The sequence below is a fragment of the Hypomesus nipponensis genome, chromosome 14 (genome assembly GCF_054491055.1).
Source record: "Hypomesus nipponensis isolate SF chromosome 14, ASM5449105v1, whole genome shotgun sequence".
NCBI lineage: Eukaryota > Metazoa > Chordata > Actinopteri > Osmeriformes > Osmeridae > Hypomesus > Hypomesus nipponensis.
Genome location: NC_140374.1, coordinates 13,339,381 through 13,364,118, shown reverse-complemented (window position 1 = coordinate 13,364,118; position 24,738 = coordinate 13,339,381). Strand labels below are relative to the sequence as shown.

The window sequence follows — 24,738 nt, the reverse complement described above, 5'->3', positions numbered from 1 at the left end:
ATTCTACAATCTTGTTATGCATCTGTGTTGTTTTTTTCCAGAAAATGCCTGGGACCTCCCGACTGTCCCAGAATCCTCTCTGTCCACTCTGAATGACATTGATGTCACCCTGCCCGCCAACGTCACCAGCCCCTTCTCCACCTTCCTCCGGAACGCCACGGCCCCTCAGGGGCCAGCCAACACCACCCTCCCCACCCTCCCTACCTCCTCCCTCACCACCCTCCCTACCTCCTCTTACACCACCCTCTCCACCCCCTCCATCACTACCGCCACACACACACCCCCTTTCACAACAGCACACTCACTCACTGACTCAGTCACAAATGCCCTCCCAGACACTGTGACCAACGATAGCCTGCAGCTCACCACGGTCACCACGACCACCTTCACTCCGTTGACCGAGACCACAACTACTGTGACCGTCCCGCCGACCACAACCGTATCCACGACCACAACCGCAACTCCGAAAACCACGCCACAGACCACAACAGCACAGCCCACCACCACAGTGGCAACCACTGCACCAACCACTACAACCACCTCCACAACCACAACAACCACACCTCCGACAACGACCACAGCTGCTCCTACACCCACAACCAGTCCTACCACCACCCAACCTCCAACCCTTCCAACCACCTCCGAGGCCCTTACCACCACCACCACCCCCCTGGCCCAGACCACCAGTGAACCCCCCTCGAGCACCACCGCAGAGCAGATGCCCTTGCCCTGCAACATCACCGAAAGGTCCTGGGTGAAGACAGGTAACACTCTCCTCCTGCACTACCTGGTGGCCTGTCTTCAACCTGATCACCACGCTGCTCCGGAATGTTCCTTGTTTGGCTGTATCTGACTATGTGTGTTTGGTAGATTGATGGTCCATCAGTGAAAAGCTTTGATTCTTGTTGATTGGTTTAGTAGTGCTACATTAGTAGTAACATACGATATAACTTAACCGGACTTGAGTAGTAATTATGAATGACTTCAGATGACTTAAGTATGTGTTGCATTGCACTTAAGCTAATGTTGTAGTTACATGTTGTTACATGCTTGGTGTGTTTTTCTGACCATGTTCCTGCACCTACCCCTGACCCCTTTACCCCTGACCTTTACCCCTGACCCCTGACACTACCCTTGATCCCTGACCGTATACCGTTCTTCAGTTCTGTCCATCCAGCTGAGGAGGAACCGTCTGGACATCATCCTGAAGCAGAACCTGTCCAGGGGCCTGAGCCACGCCCTGCAGAGGGCCCTGAATGACTCCCACGCACAGGCTCAGGTCAGACAACACGCTGCCCTCTGTTTAGGAGAGACCGGCAAGAAATGCTCCTCTACCTCTCCTGACTCCTCTACCTCTCCTGACTCCACTACCCCTCCTGACTCCTTTTCAACTCCTGACTCGACCTCCCCTGACTCGACCTCCCCTGTCTCCTCTGCCTCTCCTGATTCCTCTACCTTTACCTCTTCTAACTCCTCTGCCTCTCCTGCCTCTACCTCTCCTGTTCAGTCTCCCGGGCTTTCTCCTCTCTGGGTGCTCATGAAACAGGCTGAGGTGACTAATGGTGAAAGGATTCCAATCGGATGATAAATAGCCTTTTGTGTGGTGAATAGGTGTAGCGTTTTACAAGCATTACTCTCCTCTGTGTAGTATGGCTCTTATAAAGCAGAGTGCCCAGAAGCCTATTATTCTCCTCCGTAGAAGTGTCTACTACCCAGCTATCTCTCTCTCGCTTTCTCTCTTTCTGTCTCTCAATCTTTCTCTTTCTCTCCCTGCTTTCTCTGTCTTGCTTCTCTTTCCCTGTCTGCTCTCACTCCATTTCTCTCTTCCTCTCTCTCTCTCTCTCTCTCTCTCTCTCTCTCTCTCTCTCTCTCTCTCTCTCTCTCTCTCTCTCTCTCTCTCTCTCTCTCTCTCTCTCTCTATCTCTCTCTCTCTCTCTCTCTTTCTCTCTCTCTCTCTCTCTCTCTCTCTCTCTCTCTCTCTCTCTCCATCTCGCTGTCTATAATCTCCATTGGTCCACATTCATTATTGCTGGTCAGCCCCGGAGGTGATCAGTGGGAGACAACAGCAGCAACAACAGCTGCATGCAGTCAGGGAGGCCTAGAACACTGCTGTGGATTCACCCTGGAGAGGGGAACCGGGGATGGTGGGGAGTGGAAGGGGCTGATGAACTCATGCTTCCTATAGCCTAATTACAGCACATGGCCCACAGCTCCCTGGACAGCAGTAATGGGACTAGCTGGACACCTGATTCAATAAAGTAGTTGGCTTGTTATTCTACTCTGGAGTGAACATCCCACCACTCATTTATATGTATTTAATAATGTCACTGTGAAATATAGATACTATTTATGCAGGTGTAATTAGAGTAGGGGAAGATGGCTGAGCGGTTAGGGAATTAGACTAGTAATCTGAAGGTTGCCAGATTGATTCCCGGCCGTGCCAAATGACGATGTGTCCTTGGGCAAGGCAATTCACCCTCCTTGCCTCGGGGGGAATGTCCCTGTACTTACTCGCAGTCGCTCTGGATATGAACGTCTACTAAATGTAAACGTAGTAGGGACCAAAAGTCTGAGTCTACTGCCACAATTTCAGCGTTTCCTAATGGTGAACTTGGATCTTAGATATATACATATAAATGATTTCCCAGTGGAACATTTTTATGTAATTCTAACGACCTCTTTAGTCATGTATATTAAGACCAAGTGAAAAATACTTTGACCTCTGCCTCTCCCAGGTTGAGAGCGACATCTGCAGCCCTCACAACGTGACCCTGGCATACTACGTGTCCAGCGGTAAGACTGTGTACATCTCTTCAGCCGTGGTGGAGGCGGTGAATGCCTACGGCTTCGACAAGCTGCTCTCCGACATCAGGCAGCACACGCCCCTCATCAAGGCAGTCCTCGTCCCCGTGGCAACCTGGCGGGAGCCGCCCAGCATCCACCACCAGCTGAAGACAGGTGAGGCGTGTTGAGTCCCTCACGGGTGAACAGGTGTGAACGAGTGTGTTTAATCGTGGGGCTGTGAACGGTAAATCGTGTTGTTCTATGTCACTGTGGTTTGATCCTGAATAGTCAGGACCCTCTTTAAAAAGGGACTGTGGTCTCAAGGGCATTCCCCCGAAATAAATCATCTCTGAACAAAGACAGGAGCTGTGCGACGTTTAAAATTGCTTTTCCGTTTCTATGGCGACTGCATTTCCGTCGGTTTGTTCTGTTCGTTTCAGTTTTGAGGTTCGTGGGGCCGACAGACAGCGTGCACACCTGCAGCTTCTCCCAGATGCTGGAGCAGAGGCTGGAGAACGCCTTCGACGAGGCCCAGGACAAGGTGTTAGAAACCTACAGCCAGCTGACTGTGGAGGTACAACCCTTCTGCTGTACTCTCAATATTAATGCCGATGTCCTCGTTCATGCTGAGTCGTTCAAAATGGCCGTCTTCTTTACTGTATTATAGATAGACTGTGTGGTTGTTCTGGAATGATGCTGAAAGAGATTCTCCTACTTTATGGACTTTTCTTTTTATACCCGTGGAGAGATAAGAAATCTTGAGGTGACAAGAGATGTTATTCTCTTCACGTCCTCGACATGTGTGCCTCTGTCTGCCTCTTGTCTGTAACAAGTGTTTCCAGGAGGAGGTTAGAATTTTACTGACAAAGGTTGAAGATGTTGTTATGTAGAAAGGAAGGTTAAGAACCCACAGACATAAAGGGTGAACAATAGCATTGATTTATAAAAAAAACAAAAAAAACAATGAAAGATGGAGATTTGATATATCCCCCCCGACAGGGTTGATGTAGTACTCTGTGACACAGTAGCAGTACTAAAAACAAACCCTCCCTGTCTGTGTGTGTGTGAGGGAGTCAGGTGGCTAAGCGGTGAGGGAATCTAGCTAGTAATCTGAAGGTTGCCAGTTGGATTCCTGGCTGTGCCAAAAGGCGTTGTGTCCTTGGGCAAGTCACTTCACCCTACTTGCCTCGGGGGAATGTCCCTGTACTTACTGTAAGTCGCACTGGATTAGAGCGTCTGCTAAATGTTAAATGTGTGTGTGTCCGTGCTCCAGATCCAGAGTGTGTCCCAGGAGACGGGCTCGCCGGCGGTCTCCCTGGTGTACGTGGTGAGGAACGAGGACGCCATCCTAAACGGCACGGTCTCCAGCGGCCTGCTCAACCAGCTGACCGCCGAGCTGGTGGGATACTTCCTGTTCTACCCGCCGCTCGTCATCGCCGAGCGTGAGTCTCACACTGCATCCTGGGAAACATCTCTGATACCTGTCACTTGAGATCCGACTGCATTACCAAAAGGATAAAATGTCTATTATAATTTTTCTTTAAATTATTGGTGTCAAATCAATCTCACCCCCCCCCCCCCCCTCCGACCCCCCCCCCTCCCACCCCACCCCACCCGCCGGCACTGATTGCTAGATATGATAGATATGAGACTAGCTTGGGTTCAGAGGCAGTGTGGTTGACAGGGCCTGCTTGTTCACAGTGTGCTGCAGTATCTCCACCCCAATCACTGTACGCTCATCTCCTGCGGGCAGATACTCTCCTTGTCCTGTGAACATGTAACATTGCCATGGCAGCATCAGATTATGGTCTGTTGTTCCTGCCTGCCTCCTCCGGGTGTTGTGGCTCACGTTGTAGCTCACGTTGTAGATGCACCAGGTGAAATGAGCCTGGGACAGTCTCAGGGGCCTGTCAGGTGTCAGCCTTGGTGTGAGCAGGGAGAAGAAAGGGGCTCTGCGGCCAGCTAGCTGAGGGAGGGAGGGAGGGAGGGAGGGAGGGAGGGAGGGAGGGAGGGAGGGAGGGAGGGAGGGAGGGAGGGAGGGAGGGAGGGAGGGAGGGAGGGAGGGAGGGAGGGAGGGAGGGAGGGAGGGAGGGAGGGAAAATACTGACAGGCAGGGAACATAATGAGGCAGTGAAGGTGGAACTCGTTGTCAGCTGTGTCTGGTACCACGTAGCAACAACTAGCTTCTCTGCCCGTTAGCTTTCCTCTTTTTTTGTTCCCTCTGTAATTCCCTTCTGCTTGTCTCGTCTCTTGCTCTGTCTTTATCTCGTGCCATCATATTATTCTTCTCCTTCTGTCGTCATGCAATTTTCTCTTTGTTTCTCCTTCCCTTTCTTGTTTCCTTTCCCTTGGCTCATCCCCCATCCAGCTCTTGAGTACCACAACCTCAACACGTCCGCTGCTACCAGGCAATACTGGCTTATCACAGGTAATTAAGACCTTCATTGATTCCACTAACTGCCAGTTAGTCAGGCGGTTTACTCCAGTCTGTTGGTTAATTCTGCAAACCCAGTGGTATTACCCTCTCTCTCTCTCTCTCTCTCTCTCTCTCTCTCTCTCTCTCTCTCTCTCTCTCTCTCTCTCTTTCTCTCACACACACACACACACTCTCCCTGTTTCTGTACCTCTCTATATCTCTCTGTCTCTTCCTCTATGTTTTTTCTTTCTCCCGCTCTCTCTCTTCCCCATTGGAGCTTCTCAGCACCGCTTTCATTCCTGTGAAAGCTACTGATGTATAATTTAGATGTCTGTGACAGGGTGTGTGTGAGAGATCAGATCAGATCAACCCTCGGTGTGAAAGAAGCTCTCCCATAGCTGGGGGGGGAATTACCCTCCCCTTCCTCCCTGTCCTCTTCCTCTCCTCCTCTGCTCAATTCCTGTCCACCCCTGCGACGTTCCTTTATCCTTCTGTCAGAAGCAGATGGAATGTCGAGGTCAGCATGAATGTAATCGTCTGGGCAATGAGGACGCACGTCCACGCAGGATGTAATGGTCGCATGTTTAATCAGATCTCTCTGACACTGCCCCTACCTCCTGCTGTCCTCTCTCTCTTTTTCTTTTTCTCTTTCTCTGTCTCTCTCTCTCTCACTCTCTCTTTCCCTCCCTCCCTCCATCTCTTTCTCCCTTCCTCCATCTTTCTCTCTTGCTCTCCCTCTGTCCCTCGACCTTTCTCTTTCCCTCCCTCCCTCCCTCCCTCCCTCCCTCCCTCCCTCCCTCCCTCCCTCCCTCCCTCCCTCCCTCCCTCCCTCCCTCCCTCCCTCCCTCCCTCCCTCCCTCCCTCCCTCCCTCCCTCCCTCCCTCCCTCCCTCCCTCCCTCCCTCCCTCCCTCCCTCCTCTCTCCCTCCTCTCTCCCTTCCTCCCTCCCGTGGTTCTGCAGTCATTCAGGATGTAGACAGCTCATCTCTGGAGGGGAGTTACCAAAGCTTCTCCAGTCTGATGGAGCAGAGGCTGGCCGAGCTGTTCTTGGTGGCTGGTCGTCAGGGGACGCGATTCCGCCGAGCCAGCACAGTCGGCGCATACACAGTCCAGGTGCGTGTGAAGTGTGTGTAGTGTGTGTGTGTGTAGTGTGTGTAGTGTGTGTGTATGTAGTGTGTGTGTGTAGTGTGTGTGAGTAGTGTGTGTGTGTGTGTGTGTGTGTGTGTGTGTGTGTGTGTGTGTGTGTGCGTGTAGTGTGTGTAGTGTGCGTGTGTGTGTGTGTGTGTGTGTGTGTAGTGTGTGTTCGCATTTGCGTTTGTATGCGTGGCTGAGAAAGGAAGGGGGCGGGAGGGGGGGCGGGGTGAAGGGCGGGGCCAGACTGGGTGTGGGGCGGGACGGATGTACCGTGTATGTGTGTGTGTGTGCGCATGTGTTTGTTGGATGTCCAACCACCCATAAACAATCTCAGTGCTCAGTCACACAACTACACACTTCACATATAGGTCTCTTGAGAAACACTCTGGTCCAGAGGGTCCCTACAATCTCTTCATTCGGCTTCAGAGGGTTCACCCCCTGCATTACAGTCTTGTGTAAACCCTCTTGAAAATGGATGCCAGAGTTAACTGTGCAAGGGAGGAGGTTTTTTATGAGCACATCAAAATGGGAACCTTTTCCCACTGCTCGATGGTTCTTCACAGATTCTCATTTCTGTGTCTCAGATGAGCACGTTTTACAGTGTGGCTGGAGTAGATGGAGAGAGAGGAGAAGAGAGAGATAGAGAGAGAGAGGAGACGGAGTGAGAAAGAGAATAAGGGAGAGACAGCAAGAGGGAGGAAAATGAATCATAGACTGTTAGGAAAGGAGATTATGTGTGTGAGAGAGAATGAGAGCGAGGGAGGGAGAGAGAACACAAGAGAGAAAAGGGAGAGAGAGATATAACTGCTAACCTTCTAAACAATGAATACCTCCCCCTGCTTAACAGCAAGCTTTAATTACAAAACGCTGATAAAACTGTTATCATTTATCACCCAGTCTGACCTATGATCAGCTTCTGCTGTCGCGCAATCACCAGGAAGTTGTTTACCCCAGAGTGCCCTCATTATTAAACTCTTAACTTCACATACATTTCGGGATTGAAGCGACACCCCAATGAACAGCGACTCCACTTAGCCTCCACATGTAGGGCCTGTTGAGTGTTTTCTGCTGGGATCTGGGTCGAAGATGTTCCGATCACAGACTAAAACCTGTTTGTCTTCCTGCTGAATCCAAATGGGATGTAGATGGTGAGCGTCCGGCGTTTGCCCGGCCCGCGGAGCCCGGCGGAGATGACGTACTACGCCCAGGTGAACGGCTCCCCCATCTTGGGCACCACCGCAGCCAAGACCCTGAGCACCCTGGACTCCCAGACCATGGCCCTGGCGCTCGGATACTTTGTTCAGCTCCAGGCCGAACGTACGGCCCTTACACTTGATCTCATGTTGTTATTCAGTTCTTGTTCATGTTCTCATTCAGGGTGAGGGAAATCTGTTCGGAACAAGGTATTGGCCTGAGTAAAAAAAGATATCGCGAAAACGGAAAGGAAATAAATGAAATAAAAGCCTCAACGGATGTAAACTGGGGATAAGACAGTTGACCCAGGTCATTCCAATGACATGGAAAATAGATTTTCCAGGGAGACAAAACCAAATCTCTGTAGTTGATGAATGATGGATACTGAATGCAGGTTAGCTCTGAGACAGTAGTTGTCGTTCACCTTAGCAGTGCAGGTGGATGGGACATGTTGAGTCAGTGAGCTCTATTTGGGATCCGGCTGTTGTCTCCAGCTGCTGACAACTGGCAGAACTGTGTTCATCTGAGGACAGGGAACAGGATTAGAGCATGTACAGGTCGAATTGCACTGTGTCTGTTTTGGTTCCCAATTCTTTTCCAGTCTCTGGAACTGTTGTTTACCTAGGCAGAAGGGCTTGCTCAATACTTAAATCATTTGGCAATGATTGCAGACAATTACACTTATTGATTTGTGGGTGTTTTTCGTCTGTCTGTGTGTGTCCACAAATGTATCTCACCATGGTTCCCATCAGCGGTGGTAAAGACGCCCCCTAGCAACCTTTGGATCATGGCGGTGCTGACCCCTGTTGCCCTGGTGATGGTCATCATCGGCATGGTGACGTTTATTCTGTGCAAGAGAAACAGAGTCATCTTTAAGACCAGTGCTTTCAGATCCTTCAAAAGCCGCTCCAAGGTAAGACAGGGCCTCAAATAAGTCTGACTATAGACTACAAAGGATATTTTGAAGATCACAATAAGCATTACATTGTATTGTACATTTTAAGATACACAACATTTTAACATCAGGATCTCTACATTGAAGATGTCTTATGGTAAAGCAGGGTTTAGTTCTGTGTGGGTGAAGGGTTTCCCTGCTGCAGCTCTCTTGCCCTGGTCAGCACTGACTCCCTTCTGACTTCTGAGCCAATGGCTTCATCCTCTGGGATGGAACGTTCAGTGAAATGTCCCTTTATCTGTGTTTCCTGTTTAGACGTCCTACCGGAGGGAGGCCAGTTACCATCACCAGGTAACCACCATCACCACACCATCACGCCTCCGCTGTTGCACTTCCGCTATCACCACACCATCACCACCTCCACCCACTGTCCATCACGCACACTCATCCACCAATAGATGGACCTGTCTGACGAGCAGCCTTACTGACTAGCTAACAGACTGACTAGCTTACTGACTGACGAGCAGATTGACTGGCTTGTTGCCGTAGTGACCGCCTGTGACTGTGTCGTGAACCGGACCCTTTGTTCTACACAGTACTTGAGATCGATGGTAGGGCTGTGGAGGCAGAGAGGAAGACAGACAGAGAGAAACAGGGGGGAGGAGGGTGGGAGGGAAGGGGAGGAGGATGGGAGGGAAGGGGCGGAGGATGGGAGGGAAGGGGAGGAGGATGGGAGGGAAGGGGGGTGGGAGGGAAGGGGGGTTGGTTTATATCTACAGATCGATATAGTTATTTTTACTCTAGACAGACAGGATCCATGGCAGACTCCTGTTGCCAGTACTGTGGAGCTGGACTGCACCATGAGCAGGGTTGCTGTGGAGAACCTAAACATAAAGATCTACCAGTTCAGATAGGATGATGGTAGCTGGAGCTTGTGTTGCAGTTAGGGCAGGGAGACTCTACGTTACACTACAGTACTCTATACTCTAAATTACTGTACAGTTTTTACATTACTATAGTATTTATATTCCAGAGTGACAAGCTAAGAGCACTTGTTTCTTTGGAAACGGTTTGTAAACATTTAATGTCACTTGGATTGTTTTGAATGTGGCATGAAATATTAAAGAGTCATTTAATATCAGCCTTGCACGGTCGCCTTGCAGGCTGGCAAGCCAGTTCCTCTCTGATCCGCAGGAACGGCGTGCAAAACGAGATGAATATTCGGATAATTATTTGCTTTATGAACAGCTTGTGGCAATATGACAAAAGGGGAAATTAGCAGTAAACACTTTTAGTTAACTAAGCTATTTGGCACTGGGCTTTGGACATATTTGCTGTGTGTGTGTGTGTGTTCCCTGCTTGTGTGAGTGTGTGTGTGTGTGGGGGGGTCTGTATGTATGTGCCTTCTGCTTTTCTGAGTGTGTATCTGTGTATGTGTGTGCGTGTGCGTGTGTGCTTCCGGGAAAGTCACCAAAATACCAAACAGAGCGCACTAATCCACAGAGGAGCCTGGGACCTCATCATCTGCTCGCCCTCCGTCCACCGCGCCGTACCGAGAGAGACAGCCGAGAGCTCGCGATCGATACCGTGTCTTCACCCCCTCGCTCTCGTCCCTGTGTCTACACGTGTAGTGCTGCATTAACCAAGGCACGCTGAGAATCTACAGTGGTGCTGCCCCGTGCTAGCTTCGACAGGCGGGGCTGTTTGACCCCGAAGCCACCTTAGCGTCCTCCTCCCACTGTCAGATACCTTCAGGAATGGATATCTGTCTACGTGTTTCCTTTTTTTTCTTGACCGTAACCCACGAGGAAGAGCATAAATATTCGTCCCGATCATAAAACGGTCAACCCATGGTCACACACACACACACACACACGCACGCACACACTAGGTCCTCCACCTTCTAGTGTCAAGACCCCCCCCCCCACACACACACACACACATTTATCTTCCTAATGAAGGACAAGGTCTCATCTCCCATCCATCAGCAGGCTGGGACAGTCTCTCCTGGAGGGCGCAGTCACAGCTGTCTCACTAGGTGAAGACGTCCAGGCCCAGCATTGATTTCCTCCCGCCCGGCACTCGCGTGTCAGTGCCAGAGCTCTGCGTTAGCTCCATCCAACTCATGCATTATTGAACCTGTTTGGAGTCATGCTACTGTGCAGTATTTCTTACCCTGCCCCACACGCTCCCCGCCAGAAACGACGGCAGCACCGCAGGAGATATATCTCAGCCCATGCTCCACCTTACATGCTCCGAAATAGAACAGGAAGCTAGAGTCAGTGTACATTGTGTGTCCGGAAAATTGTAATTGGTTATTTGCATTTTGGATCGGGGTGTAAGTCATTTGGCAATACCAAAAAAAAGTGCTTATGCCTCGTAGATTTTCGCCTCGTGAAATAAATCGAGAACCTGTTTAATTTTCGGTTGCGTCAGCCCGAGATCCTGACTTCAAAGGCAGAGTTAGAGTTCCCGTTTAGTAGAGTCCACATGATCTCTCTCTGTATTCCATCTGTTTGTGGAGCGCAGAACTCACTCTGATTTAGCTCTGGATCTGGTCTCTAAGTGCCACGCTATGTGACTGTTAACCGGCTCTTTGCCTGCGCACGTCATCACGTCTGACTATGTTTTATTCAGTCCACGAGTCCCAGGATTTGGTTAACATGTCTCTTGGTGTTATATCACTAAACCAGGGGTAGTGATTCTGTATCTGTATTACAACTCTGTGTTAAGGATTATAACTGCTCTCTGCTTGTTGGGATTGCCACATCAGCCTTTTATCAGCATGTCTGTGTTCCAAGTTGTTTTTTCTTCGAAAACCATCTCATACATTGATTTGGAAACATTTCATTTCATCAGTGCATCTTGTAGGACATCGACTGCGCCGATGTAATGTAGCGTTGCTCTCTGCCAGCCTGTGTCTTACTGACCCCGCCTAACCCCGCCCCTACAGCCTGTCCAGGGTTTCGACTATGCCAAGCAGCACATGGGTCGCCAGGGCGACGAGACCGCATCTGTTACCAAGGAGACCCTGGTGCTGGGGTTGCCGGTGCGAGACGCGCCCCTGTCTCTGGACAAGAAGCCGCACCAGGATGGCTCCGCCTCCAGACGCCCTCCGTCCGCCGACGTACACAAAGGAGGGTAATGGCGGCGCGCTTGTTACCTGGTGTGAGATGAGGGGTCCCCCCATGTATGTGCCCTGTGTTTTAATATAGATGTGTGTGTGTGTGTGTGTGTGTGGATGTGTGTGTGTGTGTGGAGTGGGGGGGGGGGGGGAGTTTGTGTGAGGGTGTTTGCGAGTGCGTTTCGAAATAGGTTGTTCGTATGTACGTGTCATTCAACAGGAAGTGTGTGTGTTTGTAAACACACGTGTTTTGTGAGTTGAGCGTGTTTGGAAGTGACTCACTCTCGTTACTATATTGAAACAAACAGAGGGGAAGGATTTCAATCATCTCCCAGATTCAAGTGAATCTTTCTAAATCTGACTTTGTTGTCAGGATTACAGTATAGCCCACCAATCTGCCAGTTCTGTCTATAGAGATTTCTTTGTAGTGCAGATTTCTTATAAAACCTATAAATCATAGATATGTTGTGGTATAAGTAAATTAATACAATTTACCGCTTCTCACTCCACTCTTCAGTGCAAAGGGAGCCATATAGAGCATTTTGTTTTTAAAACTCCAGGCACATTAAAATGCTAAGCAGACACACAGGAAGGATTTGTGATTTACTGGCCACCAGAACGCTTGCTCCCATTCATCTGGAAGCCCCTCACAGCATTTGCCAAGGGTCCTTAAACTGTCAGGTAGCCTCCTGGACTTGGGTGTGATTTAGTTGCTGGTGGCCTTTTAGGCAGGCATATTTACGGCCACCCCGTTGGAGGTGTGATGCTCGGGTACTGCAGAGATCTGGGGTCCTTTGAGACACTGCAGTAGAGTAGCAGCTAGGTTACTGTGTGTCAGAGGTAGAGGTTCAGACACTGCCACAGTCTTAATGTGACTCAGCCCAGCCACTGCCCCAGACCACACACACACGCATACACTCACACGCCAACCTTATTTTGTTAGTCTTTCTTCATTTCTCTTTCTTCCTAACTCTCCAACGGCTGCGCAAGGAATGTCAACCCACGATGGTTGCTTCATGAATGCTATTTCATTCTAATTAGCATATCTGAATGTGTAACAAAGTCCAGGGGGGGGGGGGGAGTAGATGTGCTTAGATGTGTGAGTGTATGCGTGCTGTGTTTTGTGGGTGTGTGTGTGTGTGTGTGCCTGTGTGAGTCTTGTTTCTACATTCAGAATGATCAAATGGGATCCAGGACCCAGGTCAGTGCAGACATGCAAGTCTGGATAGCTCAGTGACATGAAGGTATGTCTAGCTCAGAGAGCACATCTGCAGGTCAGTCAGTATAGACATGCAGGACTAGCTCAGTCAATATGGACATGCAGGGCCAGCTCAGTCAATATAGACATGCAGGACTAGCTCAGTCATTATAGACATGCAGGACTAGCTCAGTCAATATGGACATGCAGGACTAGCTCAGTCATTATAGACATGCAGGACTAGCTCAGTCAGTATAGACATGCAGGACTAGCTCAGTCAATATAGACATGCAGGACTAGCTCAGTCAATATAGACATGCAGGACTAGCTCAGTCAATATAGACATGCAGGACTAGCTCAGTCAGTATAGATATGCAGGACTAGCTCAGTCAGTATAGACATGCAGGACTAGCTCAGTCAATATAGACATGCAGGACTAGCTCAGTCAATATAGACATGCAGGACTAGCTCAGTCAATATAGACATGCAGGACTAGCTCAGTCAATATAGACATGCAGGACTAGCTCAGTCAATATAGACATGCAGGACTAGCTCAGTCAGTATAGACATTGTGGAAGAAATTTAGATTTGTGAATTCACAGCTCCCAACACATGACCACTCAAACTACAGAGTTCATAGTTGGAGCTCTCCTTGTAGTCATGACAAGGACCATTTAGCCAATACTTTCTCCTGATCTCAAACATCTATTAACCCTGACACATAGACACAATCTACTCTTATTAATAGCAAGCTTACATGAGAACATACTAACTATTATCCAATGACTAGTTCTCTTGATTAGTGAATAATGTAAGCACACAGGAAATCTAAATTTCTTCCACAACATGCACGACTAGCTTAGTCAATATAGATATGCAGGGCTAGCTCAGTCATTTACATTTATTCATTTAGCAGACGCTTTTATCCAAAGCGACTTCCAGGAGAGAGCTTTACAAAGTGCATAGGTCACTGATAATTACAACAAGATAGCCCCAAAGCATTGCGGGTAGCCAAAACAAGAAGCACACATTGTGAACAACCAAAAAATAAGTGCCAAAGGGAAGAACCATAAGAGCATGAAGTTAAGCAAGTTATAATTAAACAACATGAATCTCTAAGTGCAAATGTACCAGTAGAAAAAAGCAGCAAAAGTAAAAACAAGATGAACTAAAATAGAATATTTTGCAGCGAATACAACAGTTGAAATCAGTTGCCACTATCCAACAAGAGCAACAAGTCTCTAAGCAAGAGTCATTGTGATCCTTGAGGAAACTAGCATTGGGTTCAGCAAACCATTCCCAAGTACCATTGTACTCCCGGAACAAGTGCGTCTGCAGCTAGTATAGACATGCAAGACTAGCAAGGTCAGAGCTCCAGCCTGCAGACATGCTGTCTATCTGAGTGAACTTCAGCAGCACTGGCTGTAGACCCTTGTCTGTGTAACTTCTCACAGGTTTGCAACCCTGCGGCCACTGTGTGTGTGTGTGTGTGTGTGTGTGTGTGTGTGTGTCTGCGTGTGAAGGGCTGCTATGATGCCAGAATTAACCTCTGGTGATACTTTATGCACAGCGCTTCACACCACTGCATCTGTTGCTATGGTTACCCGCAGCAGGTTGCCAAGCGAGGAAGGCTCGGTTACGAGCAGCGAATCCGGGAAGCTGAACACGGGGAAGAGCTCGTCCGCACGGCGATCTGCAGCACAGAAGAACGGCAAGGAGGAGCTACACAAGAGGAGCGGTGAGAGAGAAAGAGTGATAGAGAGAGAGAGAGAGACAGAGAGAGAGAGAGAGAGAGAGAGAGACAGAGAGAGAGAGAGAGAGAGAGAGAGACAGAGAGAGAGAGGGAGAAAGAGAAAAAGAGAACGAGACAGGGAGAGAGAGAGAGAGAGAGAGAGACAGAGGGGGAAAAGAGACGGAAGTGAAGAAATAGATACAGACGATGGAGAGGGAAGGGGTGATTAGGGAGGGGATGAGAGAGAGCAGGCATGGTCCACTGTTACTGGGGGCCATGCGCTGCCTTCCTGTCTCTCTGTAGTGGAGTGACCAACATGTGGTTATGTCATCCTCATGACAGCTTGAGTCTCTGTTGGATTAGACTAGCCTGATGAACAGCACATTAAAAATTAACAAGCTCTTACAGTGCGCGCGCACACACAGACACACACACATATTCTCCTCTATCTCTCTACACAAACACACACACAAATATATCCGTCCATAGACGTCTATTGTAGCCCTGACACACACGTACACACACACACACACACACACACACACAGGGAGAAAGGTAGAGAGAGAGAGAGATGGGATTGGCTCCCACATGACTCAACCCAATCATCACACACTTCACATACGACTTCTAAGTGACAGCCTTGTGTCGGGGACTCGGTCTTCTTTGGTGGAACAATATAGAAAAAGAAAGAAAATCACAGTATTACTCAACCACCAGTATACGTAATAAGGATGATTTAAACTGAGCCAATTCTTTCCCCATGCAACAATAAATACCCTCAGTTTATGACTTTCCCTTGTATGATTGCGACCCAATTTCCGATTGTATGATTGATATTGTTTGTGCAATAGTAATAAGGATGGCAAATCCCCACCCGACAGTGGATGAGTAATCGTTTCATTTCCCTTATAAGACTCCCCAACTGCTGCTTGCGTAAATAAAAGAGAGAGAGAGAGGTATGGCAAAAGAAAGGGACAGAAAGTGAGAGTAAGAGAGAGAAAGAGGGACCAAGAGAGAAAGATATGGAGAGAAGAAAGAGAGAGAGAGATGTAAAGAACGAGATGAGAGAAGGGGAGAAAGTAAGTAAAAGGAGAGCAAGAGAAAGAGAGAAGTTCTCTTAATCACACAGGGGAACAGAGCATTAGTAATCCTCTCAGCGTTCAGCTGGGACAACATTAGCAGATTTGTCTGGCTGGCTGGCTGTATTAACCCGCTGAAATGCATGCATGGGAATGACATGGCAAGATGTCTCAGACACTACCCTCGCCTTCTGCCACACACCCCACCCCAACCTACTGTCCTCAGCCCACCCTAGTCCACAACCACACAAACCACCTTAACCCACCGCCCACAGACTCCACTGCAAACCTCTTATGGAGTTGAACTAACATCCTGGTGTGGTATAGATTCAGAATCGGAATCAGAAATCGTTTTTTTATTCGCCATGTAGGTTTACGCAAACAGGGAATCTGCTGTAGTTGTGGTGGAGACCCATTCAGGAGTGTCCAGAGACCTGTAAAGCAGCCCTGACTGTCACAACGTGAGGTGGGGTTGGACCCAAATGCAGAGAAGTCAGCAGACATGGTCGAAAACAAAGGGTTTAATACTTGAACCAGGAAACAGACAGGGTACACGCACGCAGGGGTAGTAGCAGTAAGACAAGACAAAGACTGGACACAAAACAGAAACCTAAATACACAGAACCAAACGACACACAGGTGAAGACAATGACACTAACGAGGACCAGACAGGTGAAGACAATGACACTAACGAGGACCAGACAGGTGAAGACAATGACAGGGAAACACTAGGACAGGGCAAAACCAAAAACAATAGGGGGGTACGGCTGTGGCCGTGACACTGACGTGCTCCTGTCCTCTGTCAGCAGACCCATACGAGGAGCACTCAGCCTCCCTGCGCCTCATCACCATCAAGCCCATGGCCAGCCAGCCCACCTTCTCCTACCCCTCCTCCTCCAGCCACAGCCAGGACTCGGTGGTGCTTAACGGAGAGGTGAGCCCCAGAGCGCCACGCGGCCCCTGCCGTCCTCCCGCGGCGGTCGCGGGCGAGGTAGCGACGGCGGGGTATTAATAGGCTGTGTGTGGAAGTGTGACTCAGCATGACTGTCTGGCCAGAACGTCACTGTCGTCATCGGCTTCTTTTGTTTGGGAGAATTCTGCAGGCATTTAAGAATGAATTGTGCTTCTCACCCCCCTGCTCCCCCTTCTGCCCTCCCCACATCCCCCCTACCCTGCCTTCTCCTCACCCCCCCTGCCCTGTCCCCCTGCCCTCCCCTCACCCCCCTGCCCTGTCCCCTGTCCCCCTGTCCCCCTGCCCTCCCGTCACCCCCCCTGCCCTGTCCCCCTGCCCTCTCCTCACCCCCCCTGCCCTGTCCCCCTGCCCTCCCCTCACCCCCCCCCTACCCTGTCCCCCTGCCCTCCCCTCACCCCCCTGCCCTGTCCCCCTTCACTCCCCTCATCCCCCTACCCTGCCCTCTCCTTACCCCACCTGCCCTGTCCCCTGTCCCCTGTCCCCCTTCCCTCCCCTCATCCCCCCTACCCTGCCCTCTCCTCACCCCCCCTGTCCTGTCGCATGTCCCCCTGCCCTGCCCTCCCCTCACCCCCCTGTCCCACCCACCAACCTCCCAGGTGAACCTGGGCTTGAAGCAGAAGTCAGACATTGAGCACTACAGGAACAAGCTGAGGCAGAAGGCCAAGAGGAAGGGCTTCTCCCTCTCCGACAACGGTAGCCACGGTTACGGGCACAGGGACAGGCACAGCCGTCATGACAACAGCAAGGAGCCAATGACAGCGGAGGAAAAGAGGGCCTCGTTCGCGGGCTGTCATCAGAGGTGAAGAGAGGGAGGTGGGGAGGAGGAGAGGGGGGGGGGAGGGGAGAGATGAGGAGGAGGTACAAGGGTGAGAAAAGGGAGGGGGGTGGAAGGAAGGACAGGGATTTCAAGGTGGGAATTACTTACCTTATCATAATGAAAAGAATGAAGACTGGTGAGCACTCATAATGCCACGGGGTCCCTCTCCCAGACACCCCCACACCACGACCAGGGAACCAACGTACTGGAGCCGCCAGTCCCTGTCCAGCCCCAGCCCTGTGGAGGCCGAGATGGACCTGCTGGTGCTCCAGGAGAGGTCCAGGAGGGGCATACGCAACAGCGGCTACGACGTGAGTATGAAACCGCTGGACCTGAGGTACTCTCTCTCATAGCTGCCCACCCAGCAAGGACGTGGGGTGCACTTCATTTAGCTCACCAGAATGCCCCAAACACAAGCGCTTGGACTTTAAATTCAACCTCAGGTTGTATCCAAACAATTTAAATATTCTTCTTTTTTTCCGTCCCTTAATATCCGTCAAAGATTTGGAGAGACAAATGTGTGGAACCCGAGTTCTCAAACAAACGTGCCTTTTCCACTTCTTCAAAGTGGTTTTGGAGCAGTCTTTTTTCTCGAGCCCCTTCTCTCACTCTCTGTGGAGTCATGTGCAGTCAGTGGAGGGCCAGGAAGGAAAAGCTCTCTTCTAAGAAAGGAATGACCCATGGAAGCTTCCAGATAAAGTCTATCCTATTCTACCTATCTCTCTGTATCCCCTACCTAAGCCCTGGGACCGCTCTGGGCTCTCAGCAAGAGGATTACCAACAGCACACACTTCTACATGCTGCTATCTAGACTATGGACAGAGCAACATGGAGAGATGGAGAAAGAAAATAGAGGGAGAATGAGAGAGAAATAAGAGATAGAGAGAAAGACAGAGAAGGAGAGGAGAGACTGAGAGATTGAGAGAGAGAGACAGAGAGATTGAGAGAAGTGGAGAGAGAGAGACACAGTGAGAGGTGGAGAGAAGCAGAGAGAGCGAGTGGGAAAGACAGTGAGAGATTGAAAGAAGCGGAGAGAGAGGTGAGAGAGAGAGAGAGAGAGAGAGAGAGAGAGAGAGAGAGAGAGAGAGAGAGAGAGAGAGAGAGAGAGAGAGAGAGAGAGAGAGAGAGAGAGAGAGAGAGAGAGAGAGAGAGAGAGAGAGAGAGAGAGAGAGAGAGAGAGAGAGAGAGAGAGAGAGAGAGAGAGAGAGAGAGAGAGAGAGAGAGAGAGAGAGAGAGAGAGAGAGAGAGAGAGAGAGAGAGAGAGAGAGAGAGAGAGAGAGAGAGAGAGCTATCTCTTTCTGGTGCCTGCACAGCAGCACCTAACTGAATGCCAATGAACATGAATATCATTACAGCCTATTCAGTGATTCAGATGAGAAGCTCGATACCAGTTAATAGCCTTGAAAGTGCTGAGCCTTCGAAATCGCAAATGGATAACTTCGGGTGTGGATGTTAGTGCGTGTGTATGTCAATCCGTGTACATGCGTGCGTGTGCGCTCGACACGCATGACGCGCGCCTGCAGACATGCCTACCCGGCGTGTCTGACTGTCACCGTAAGCGTCTCGGTGGGCGTTCAGCCCCCTGCGTGTGATCCCCTGTGCGACCTGCAGGGGGAGCCCGAGCCCTTCGAGGAGACCAACGTGGACCGCCTGATGAGCTCGCTGGGCTATGGAGGCAGCCACAGGGTCAAGGGTCACTCGGACTCTTCCACGCTGAGCTCCCAGCCGTCCATCGACGAGGTCCGCCAGCAGATGCACATGCTCCTGGGGAACGCCTTCGGTCTGGCCCCGGACGAGCCCCCTCCTCCCGCCGCCGCCGCCGCCTCCGGCCACCACCGCCACCACCACGGCCACCCGCACAGCTCCTACAACCCCAGCCACACCAGCCCCTACTCGGAGGGGGTGACCAGCGCCCCGGGCACCATGAACCACCCCTGTGGGGGGCGCCAGAGGCCAGGCTACGGGGAGATGCACCAGTGTAGCTTACCCAAGCCTGTGAGTGAAACAGAGCCAATTTTTTTCTGGTTGAGGCTGAGAGTGTGGATGCAAGACTAAGGTTACAGTGTTGGGGTTTAAACGGTCAAGTGGATGGGTTCGTAGGCTCTGTAAAGTCAGTGGGTAGTAGGCTAACTGGACGAGAACAAAATGTTTATTTATTTTTATTTATTTATTTTTTGTGTCTAAACATTGTGGAATATGCTGCCCCTTCTGGCGGGTTGGGCTCATGTTGGAGGGTGAAAAGTAGAGTGGAAATGATTGGCTGTCCTGTGTGTTCACTCCCATTTGATTGGCTGCTGCAGGGTTTTAGGTTCACACAGCTTCCTGACATGGGTCTGGGGTCTCCGCCCCCTCTCATCCCCTCCCGCCCTGGACCCCCCCTGGGGAGCGCGCTCAGACGGTACCTCACACACACAAGACACACACTTTCATGCGCACGCCTTAGGTTACAAGTAAACATAGTTAAATACACCATTCTTTCTTGTTGTGCGCTGGCTCGTCTTGGGTGTCCTCAAATGTTAACTGGAAACACTTGAGAATAGTAACTAATGTAGTGCCTGTTATTGATTGCCCTGTTGGTTGATGTGCATAATTAAAAACCCTCTGCATCTTCATTGAGTTGCACTGCTGCAGCTACCAGGAGGCATGTAGAGTACAGCTGCCATCTAGTTGTAAGAGGCTGGTAACTGCAGCCTGGTCATTCTAATGTACCATTTAACATATGCTATTATCTAAGCAGCTTATGGTTCATTGTAGTTTTAGACCAGCCGAGGTTGAACTAATGACCACCATAGTACTATGTTATACTAGCACTCAGATTGGAGACATAATGTTGCTTCTGCACTGGGTAGCCATAATCGGCATTAACCACTGCAATATTGTTAGAAGTTGTTAATCCTTGATTATTCGCTGCACTTACTAAAGCACTTTTCTCTGTAGCTTTGGATTAAAGCTTTTTGCTAAATGACTAAATGCTATGTGAATGTTTTGAAGTGTCCTACCGGGACCAGAATCTCTACCACCTCACATACATATGATCATACAGCTGTTTGTGTGTTTTCAGCGACGGAAAAAGTGAGTACCATCTGACTCCTGGTTCTGTCACACCCTCCTATTCCTCTTCCCCTACACACTTCTCCTCCACCTACCCCTCCCTCCCCCCATCCCTTTCCCTCCTCCTCTCCCCCCACATCTCTCTCCCTCCTCATCCCTCCCCCCTCCAGCTCCACTCCTGACGTCAGTCTGAAGCCGCGCCTGTCGGAGGTCTCGGAGCTCCACACCGCCCCCTATCTGCCGCTGTCCAGAGCTCCCTTCCCTGCTGTGACTGTAGACCAGACCATGACCAGCTACTCAGGTGTGTGTGTGTGCAGGGTTCGAATTTCGGGGGGGCTTGACCCCCACTAATTAAGACTTGGACCTCCCCAAAAGAGGGAAAAACAAGTCAGGGGCGTCGCTGCATTTATATATTGTTCTTACCTATAATCGTAAATATTACTTTATGCCTTGGAGAAGAGGTTGACCCCCCCGATTGTCAGTGTATAATTCACACTGTGTGTGTGTCTGTGTGCTAATAGCAGGGGATGTGCACTGGGTTGGGTTTGGAGTGTTGAACTGCCCTTCTCTACAGACCCACAGTGACTGATGGGTGTCGTTGTCTTCCAGGAAACCCAATGACAGCAGTCTACGCCATATCTGCCAACCGCCCTGGCTACTCGGACTACTTCGTCATGTCGCCCCCCTCCTCCTACAGGAGCCCCTCCTGGATGTCGTACCCCCCCGAGCCTGAGGACCTGCCTCACCAGTGGAACGACACGGTAGCGCTCTATCATCTCTCTATCGCTCTCTGTCTATCCATCGCTCTCTGTCTATCCATCGCTCTCTCTGTTGGTCTCTCTTTTTTCTCTCTCTCTGTGGTGCTCTCACCCTCAGTTTCTCCCTCTTTTCATCTCACTTTTGCTTTCTGTCTTTCTCTTGATATCCCTCTTTTCTCTCCCTCTCTTCAACTCTTGCTCTTCTCTCCCCCACACAGAACCCTCGTCATTTAGAAACGATATGCTGAAGAGACAAGATGGCCGACACTGAGATCATCCAGCAAACAGTAAACCCTCTCACATCTTAACGTAGCACTGTGTCTCCTCAGTGTCTCGAGACGATGACACATCACTTATTGTTCTCTTGTCTCTCTTCAGGTGTCACCTTGGAGGGCTCACCTCCGACCGAAAACCCCCGGACTCCCCTCAAACCCCCCCTCGATCCCTCTCTCTACCCTATCTCCTTTCTCCGGACCAGCCCCAGACGCCCCCCCCCCTTCCCCCAGCACAGTCAGGTCTGCTCTCTGAGCCCCAGGGCCTCCCCAGCAGGCCTCCTGAGGGCCCCGGCCTCCATCTCAACTGCCACCTGTACCCAGCAGGGTGTGGCATAGAGGCCCCCCTCCCTTCCTCTCTCTCAATCACAGTCTCCATACTGCAGCGCCACCCGCTGGTGTAGCTGACTGACTGACTGACTAACTGTGCTTTTTGATGAATATTCAATCCCTGTATGGGAAGAAGAGTTTTACCTACTACTGGTGATGGTTATGTGTATTTTAAAAACAACAACAAATGAAAAAGAAAATCGGAAAAAAAAGAAACCTGTCTTGAGCTGTCTCCGTTTTGGTTTTTGGATATTTGTGTACGTTGTCATTTATTTCTGTGAATTAATTAATATTATCATTTTCAATGGAGAAAAATAAATCTAGTGGGTGTATCTTCATGTGCACTTGCTCTATTTCAAGGCAAAAATAACAAACCACAGTTGGGTTGCAGATAAGGCTTTGGTGTTAGTAGTTCTGACATTCTGTATTAAAGATAGTACTCATCAACTTTTTTCCTTATCAGATTCAGAAAAAAGATTCTATGGTCTAACGTTCTGTTGGGTCATACGGTATGTTGATGAAGCTTGCTGCTAGCTAAGATGACGTTAAAATCTGAGCTTTACAGTATGGTGTTGCACTGCTGTGGTCTTACAGGGGCTTTTACACAGGAGAGGGGTTGGTCTGTAAAGTAAAACATTTTGAAATACATTTAGGGGGGTGTTTTGTTCCCTCCCAGACAGAGGATGATGAGGGTGTGCACTGAACAGAAAACCTACAGACCTATCGATTATCAAACTTATATAACCTGGGAAGATAATGCATTATTGAAAAGGTTTATGCAAGAAAAGAGAGATGCTTTTTGTTGCTCTGTAAACTGTATTTTGACGCCATTTTTCTTCATACTCATGTTGGCTTGCTTGCTGCATTTTTACTGGAGGATGGTTCAGACTGTTCCCAGCAGTGTCACAGCAGACAAACACTGTCCAATCACCTTCCACAGTAGAGTAACAATGACACATGCTGACAGTTAGGCCTTAGTCACCTGTATGGCCATGGTCTGAGCTCCATAGTAACTTCTTCATCTAAATGTTCTGGAAAAGGAAAGGCGTTCAGAGCTGGTTCAGTTCAAAGATTGTTGAGGTCAAAGTTGAGAGGTATACCTCAATCAGCAAATCAACCATAGTTGATTTGAGTTGGTTGAGTTCAGAGGTAGTTGAGGTCAGAGTTTTAAAGGTGGTTGAGTTGAGAAGTGTAGCCCTGCTAAACTAGAGGAACCAAACGAGAGATGCTAACCAGCTTTTAATAATAATATTTTCCTCAATGTGAAAAATATGTATAAATCACAATGTGATCTATAATAACATGTACAGTTGGTAGGGTAGGGATTAGTCAACATATTAAATCTATGGAGCACTTTCCCAAATATGAAGATTGCAGTATCAATGCAAATACATTGTTAGGCATGCAATATTCCTATTTTAACAACTGTGGTTGTTGCTGTATTGATGAGTATTAATACTCAATTCTAACAAACCTACACAAGTATTTAGTCCATCCATTGGCTTGATGTCTTTAACGGATATCAACTATTGTGACCAGTTTGAAATCTTTTGGAAACTTATTATTTTAATATTTTTCTACAAAATTCAGGATTTTCTTTTAATAGATGTTAGATCTTAAACCTCACCCGTAATGTTCCAAAGCAAATATGATAAAAGCGTAGGAAGACTAAATAACTGTAAAGACACTTTCAAAGTCTATACTCACATGTACTCCACGAAGGGAAATGATGTCAACTTTTATCAGCTCATACATTTTTAACCTCCTCTCTGCTAAATAGATTCAGTAAATACGCCGATAAGTAAATATTTACTGAAAGAAGAAAGAAATCAACCGTGTGAACAGTTATTTTTTAACTGCTTGGAATAGCTCTGTGCCACAAAGCGCTCCAAATGATAACGGATAATTTCATGATTGTGTTTGACAATATGTTCCGAACCAAGTTGAATCCAAGATGATAAGAATTTTGAGATAAAAGAGTTGACAAAGATGTTGTAATTATGTATGCTTTGTTGATGCTGGTTTAGAGCAAGACATTATAGGACGCTGTGTTCAGGTTGACTGTGTTATAGCACCACCTACAGGTCTCCGGAGGAACTGCGATTGATGTTTTCTGAACCCTCTAATGATGATGAATGCAGCTGGATGTAGTTATGCAGAACGTTGGTGAATTCAAACAATAAAAAGACAATGGATTACTGTCCAATGGCTGTTTGTCTGTGTGTGTTTGTATGTGTCTGCGTGTGTGTGTATGTGTGTGTGTGTGTGTAGGCGTGTGTGCCTAGGAAAGATAAGGATATGTGTGTGCTATGTGTTGGTGATTGTTGAGTAAAAAAGAAAATAAACTGATTATAAATGTGTTTTCCGTCATAGCTCTGATTTTCTCATGAAGGGTCCCCTCTTTCTTGTGTTAAAGGCTCATGAGCACATGTGTGTGCGTGTGTGTACACGGATGTGTGCGCGTGGTGCCTGGGTGTGTTTGTGGTTTGTGTGTGGAGTGAGAGTGGGTATGTCATCAAGTGGAATGCTAAACTGCCGGCTCCTATGCCAGGTGCAGGAGTGTATGGTTGTGTGTGTGTAGGCGTGTGTGTGTGTAGGTGTGTGTGTGCATGTGCCAGGTACAAGAGTGAATGTTTGTGTGTATGTGTGTAGGTGTGTAGGTGTGTGTGCCAGGTACAGGAGTGTGTGTTTGTGTGTGAGACAGAGCAGGTGGGTTTATTGGATGATGTGTGTGATGTACTGATCACTGAGCAGGACCACCGGCCCAGGAAGGGCAGGCCCCCCCACCACTCTCTGACTCCTATCTGGCACACGACCCAGTATACCCCTTCCACCGACCCCTGCCCTCCCCCACCCACCCGTCCGCCCGTCCACCGACCCACCCTCCCTGCCCTCCCCTGCCACCAACCACTCCTATCAGAGCATTGAGACACAACCACTTAATTTAGTGGATGTCAGCATTTTTGACTTGCTGGACTGTGA

General features: G+C 49.2%; 1 protein-coding gene across 1 annotated transcript; it reads left to right on the top strand.

Moving 5' to 3' along the window:
- The first annotated feature begins 44 nt into the window (after positions 1–44).
- kiaa1549la (KIAA1549-like a) lies at positions 45–23,964 on the top strand. The gene is made up of 22 exons (XM_084671829.1): positions 45–81; positions 336–764; positions 1,164–1,279; positions 2,736–2,958; positions 3,225–3,358; positions 4,058–4,226; positions 5,153–5,212; positions 6,161–6,312; positions 7,479–7,650; positions 8,280–8,440; positions 8,738–8,773; positions 11,376–11,563; positions 14,355–14,482; positions 16,362–16,489; positions 17,125–17,327; positions 17,518–17,656; positions 18,957–19,340; positions 19,646–19,743; positions 20,567–20,697; positions 21,006–21,157; positions 21,373–21,441; positions 21,533–23,964. Exons 1-21 carry the CDS (start codon positions 45–47, stop codon positions 21,400–21,402), a joined length of 3,270 nt encoding a protein of 1,089 aa, XP_084527955.1. The 3' UTR covers positions 21,403–21,441; positions 21,533–23,964.
- The last annotated feature ends 774 nt before the right edge of the window (positions 23,965–24,738 follow it).

Excerpts from the sequence above, each read along its gene's own strand:
- kiaa1549la (XM_084671829.1), top strand. The coding sequence starts at position 45 with ATGCCTGGGACCTCCCGACTGTCCCAGAATCCTCTCT. Across the intron at positions 2,959-3,224 it reads CCACCACCAGCTGAAGACAG|TTTTGAGGTTCGTGGGGCCG; the intron begins GTGAGGCGTGTT and ends TGTTCGTTTCAG. Across the intron at positions 20,698-21,005 it reads GACCATGACCAGCTACTCAG|GAAACCCAATGACAGCAGTC; the intron begins GTGTGTGTGTGT and ends GTTGTCTTCCAG.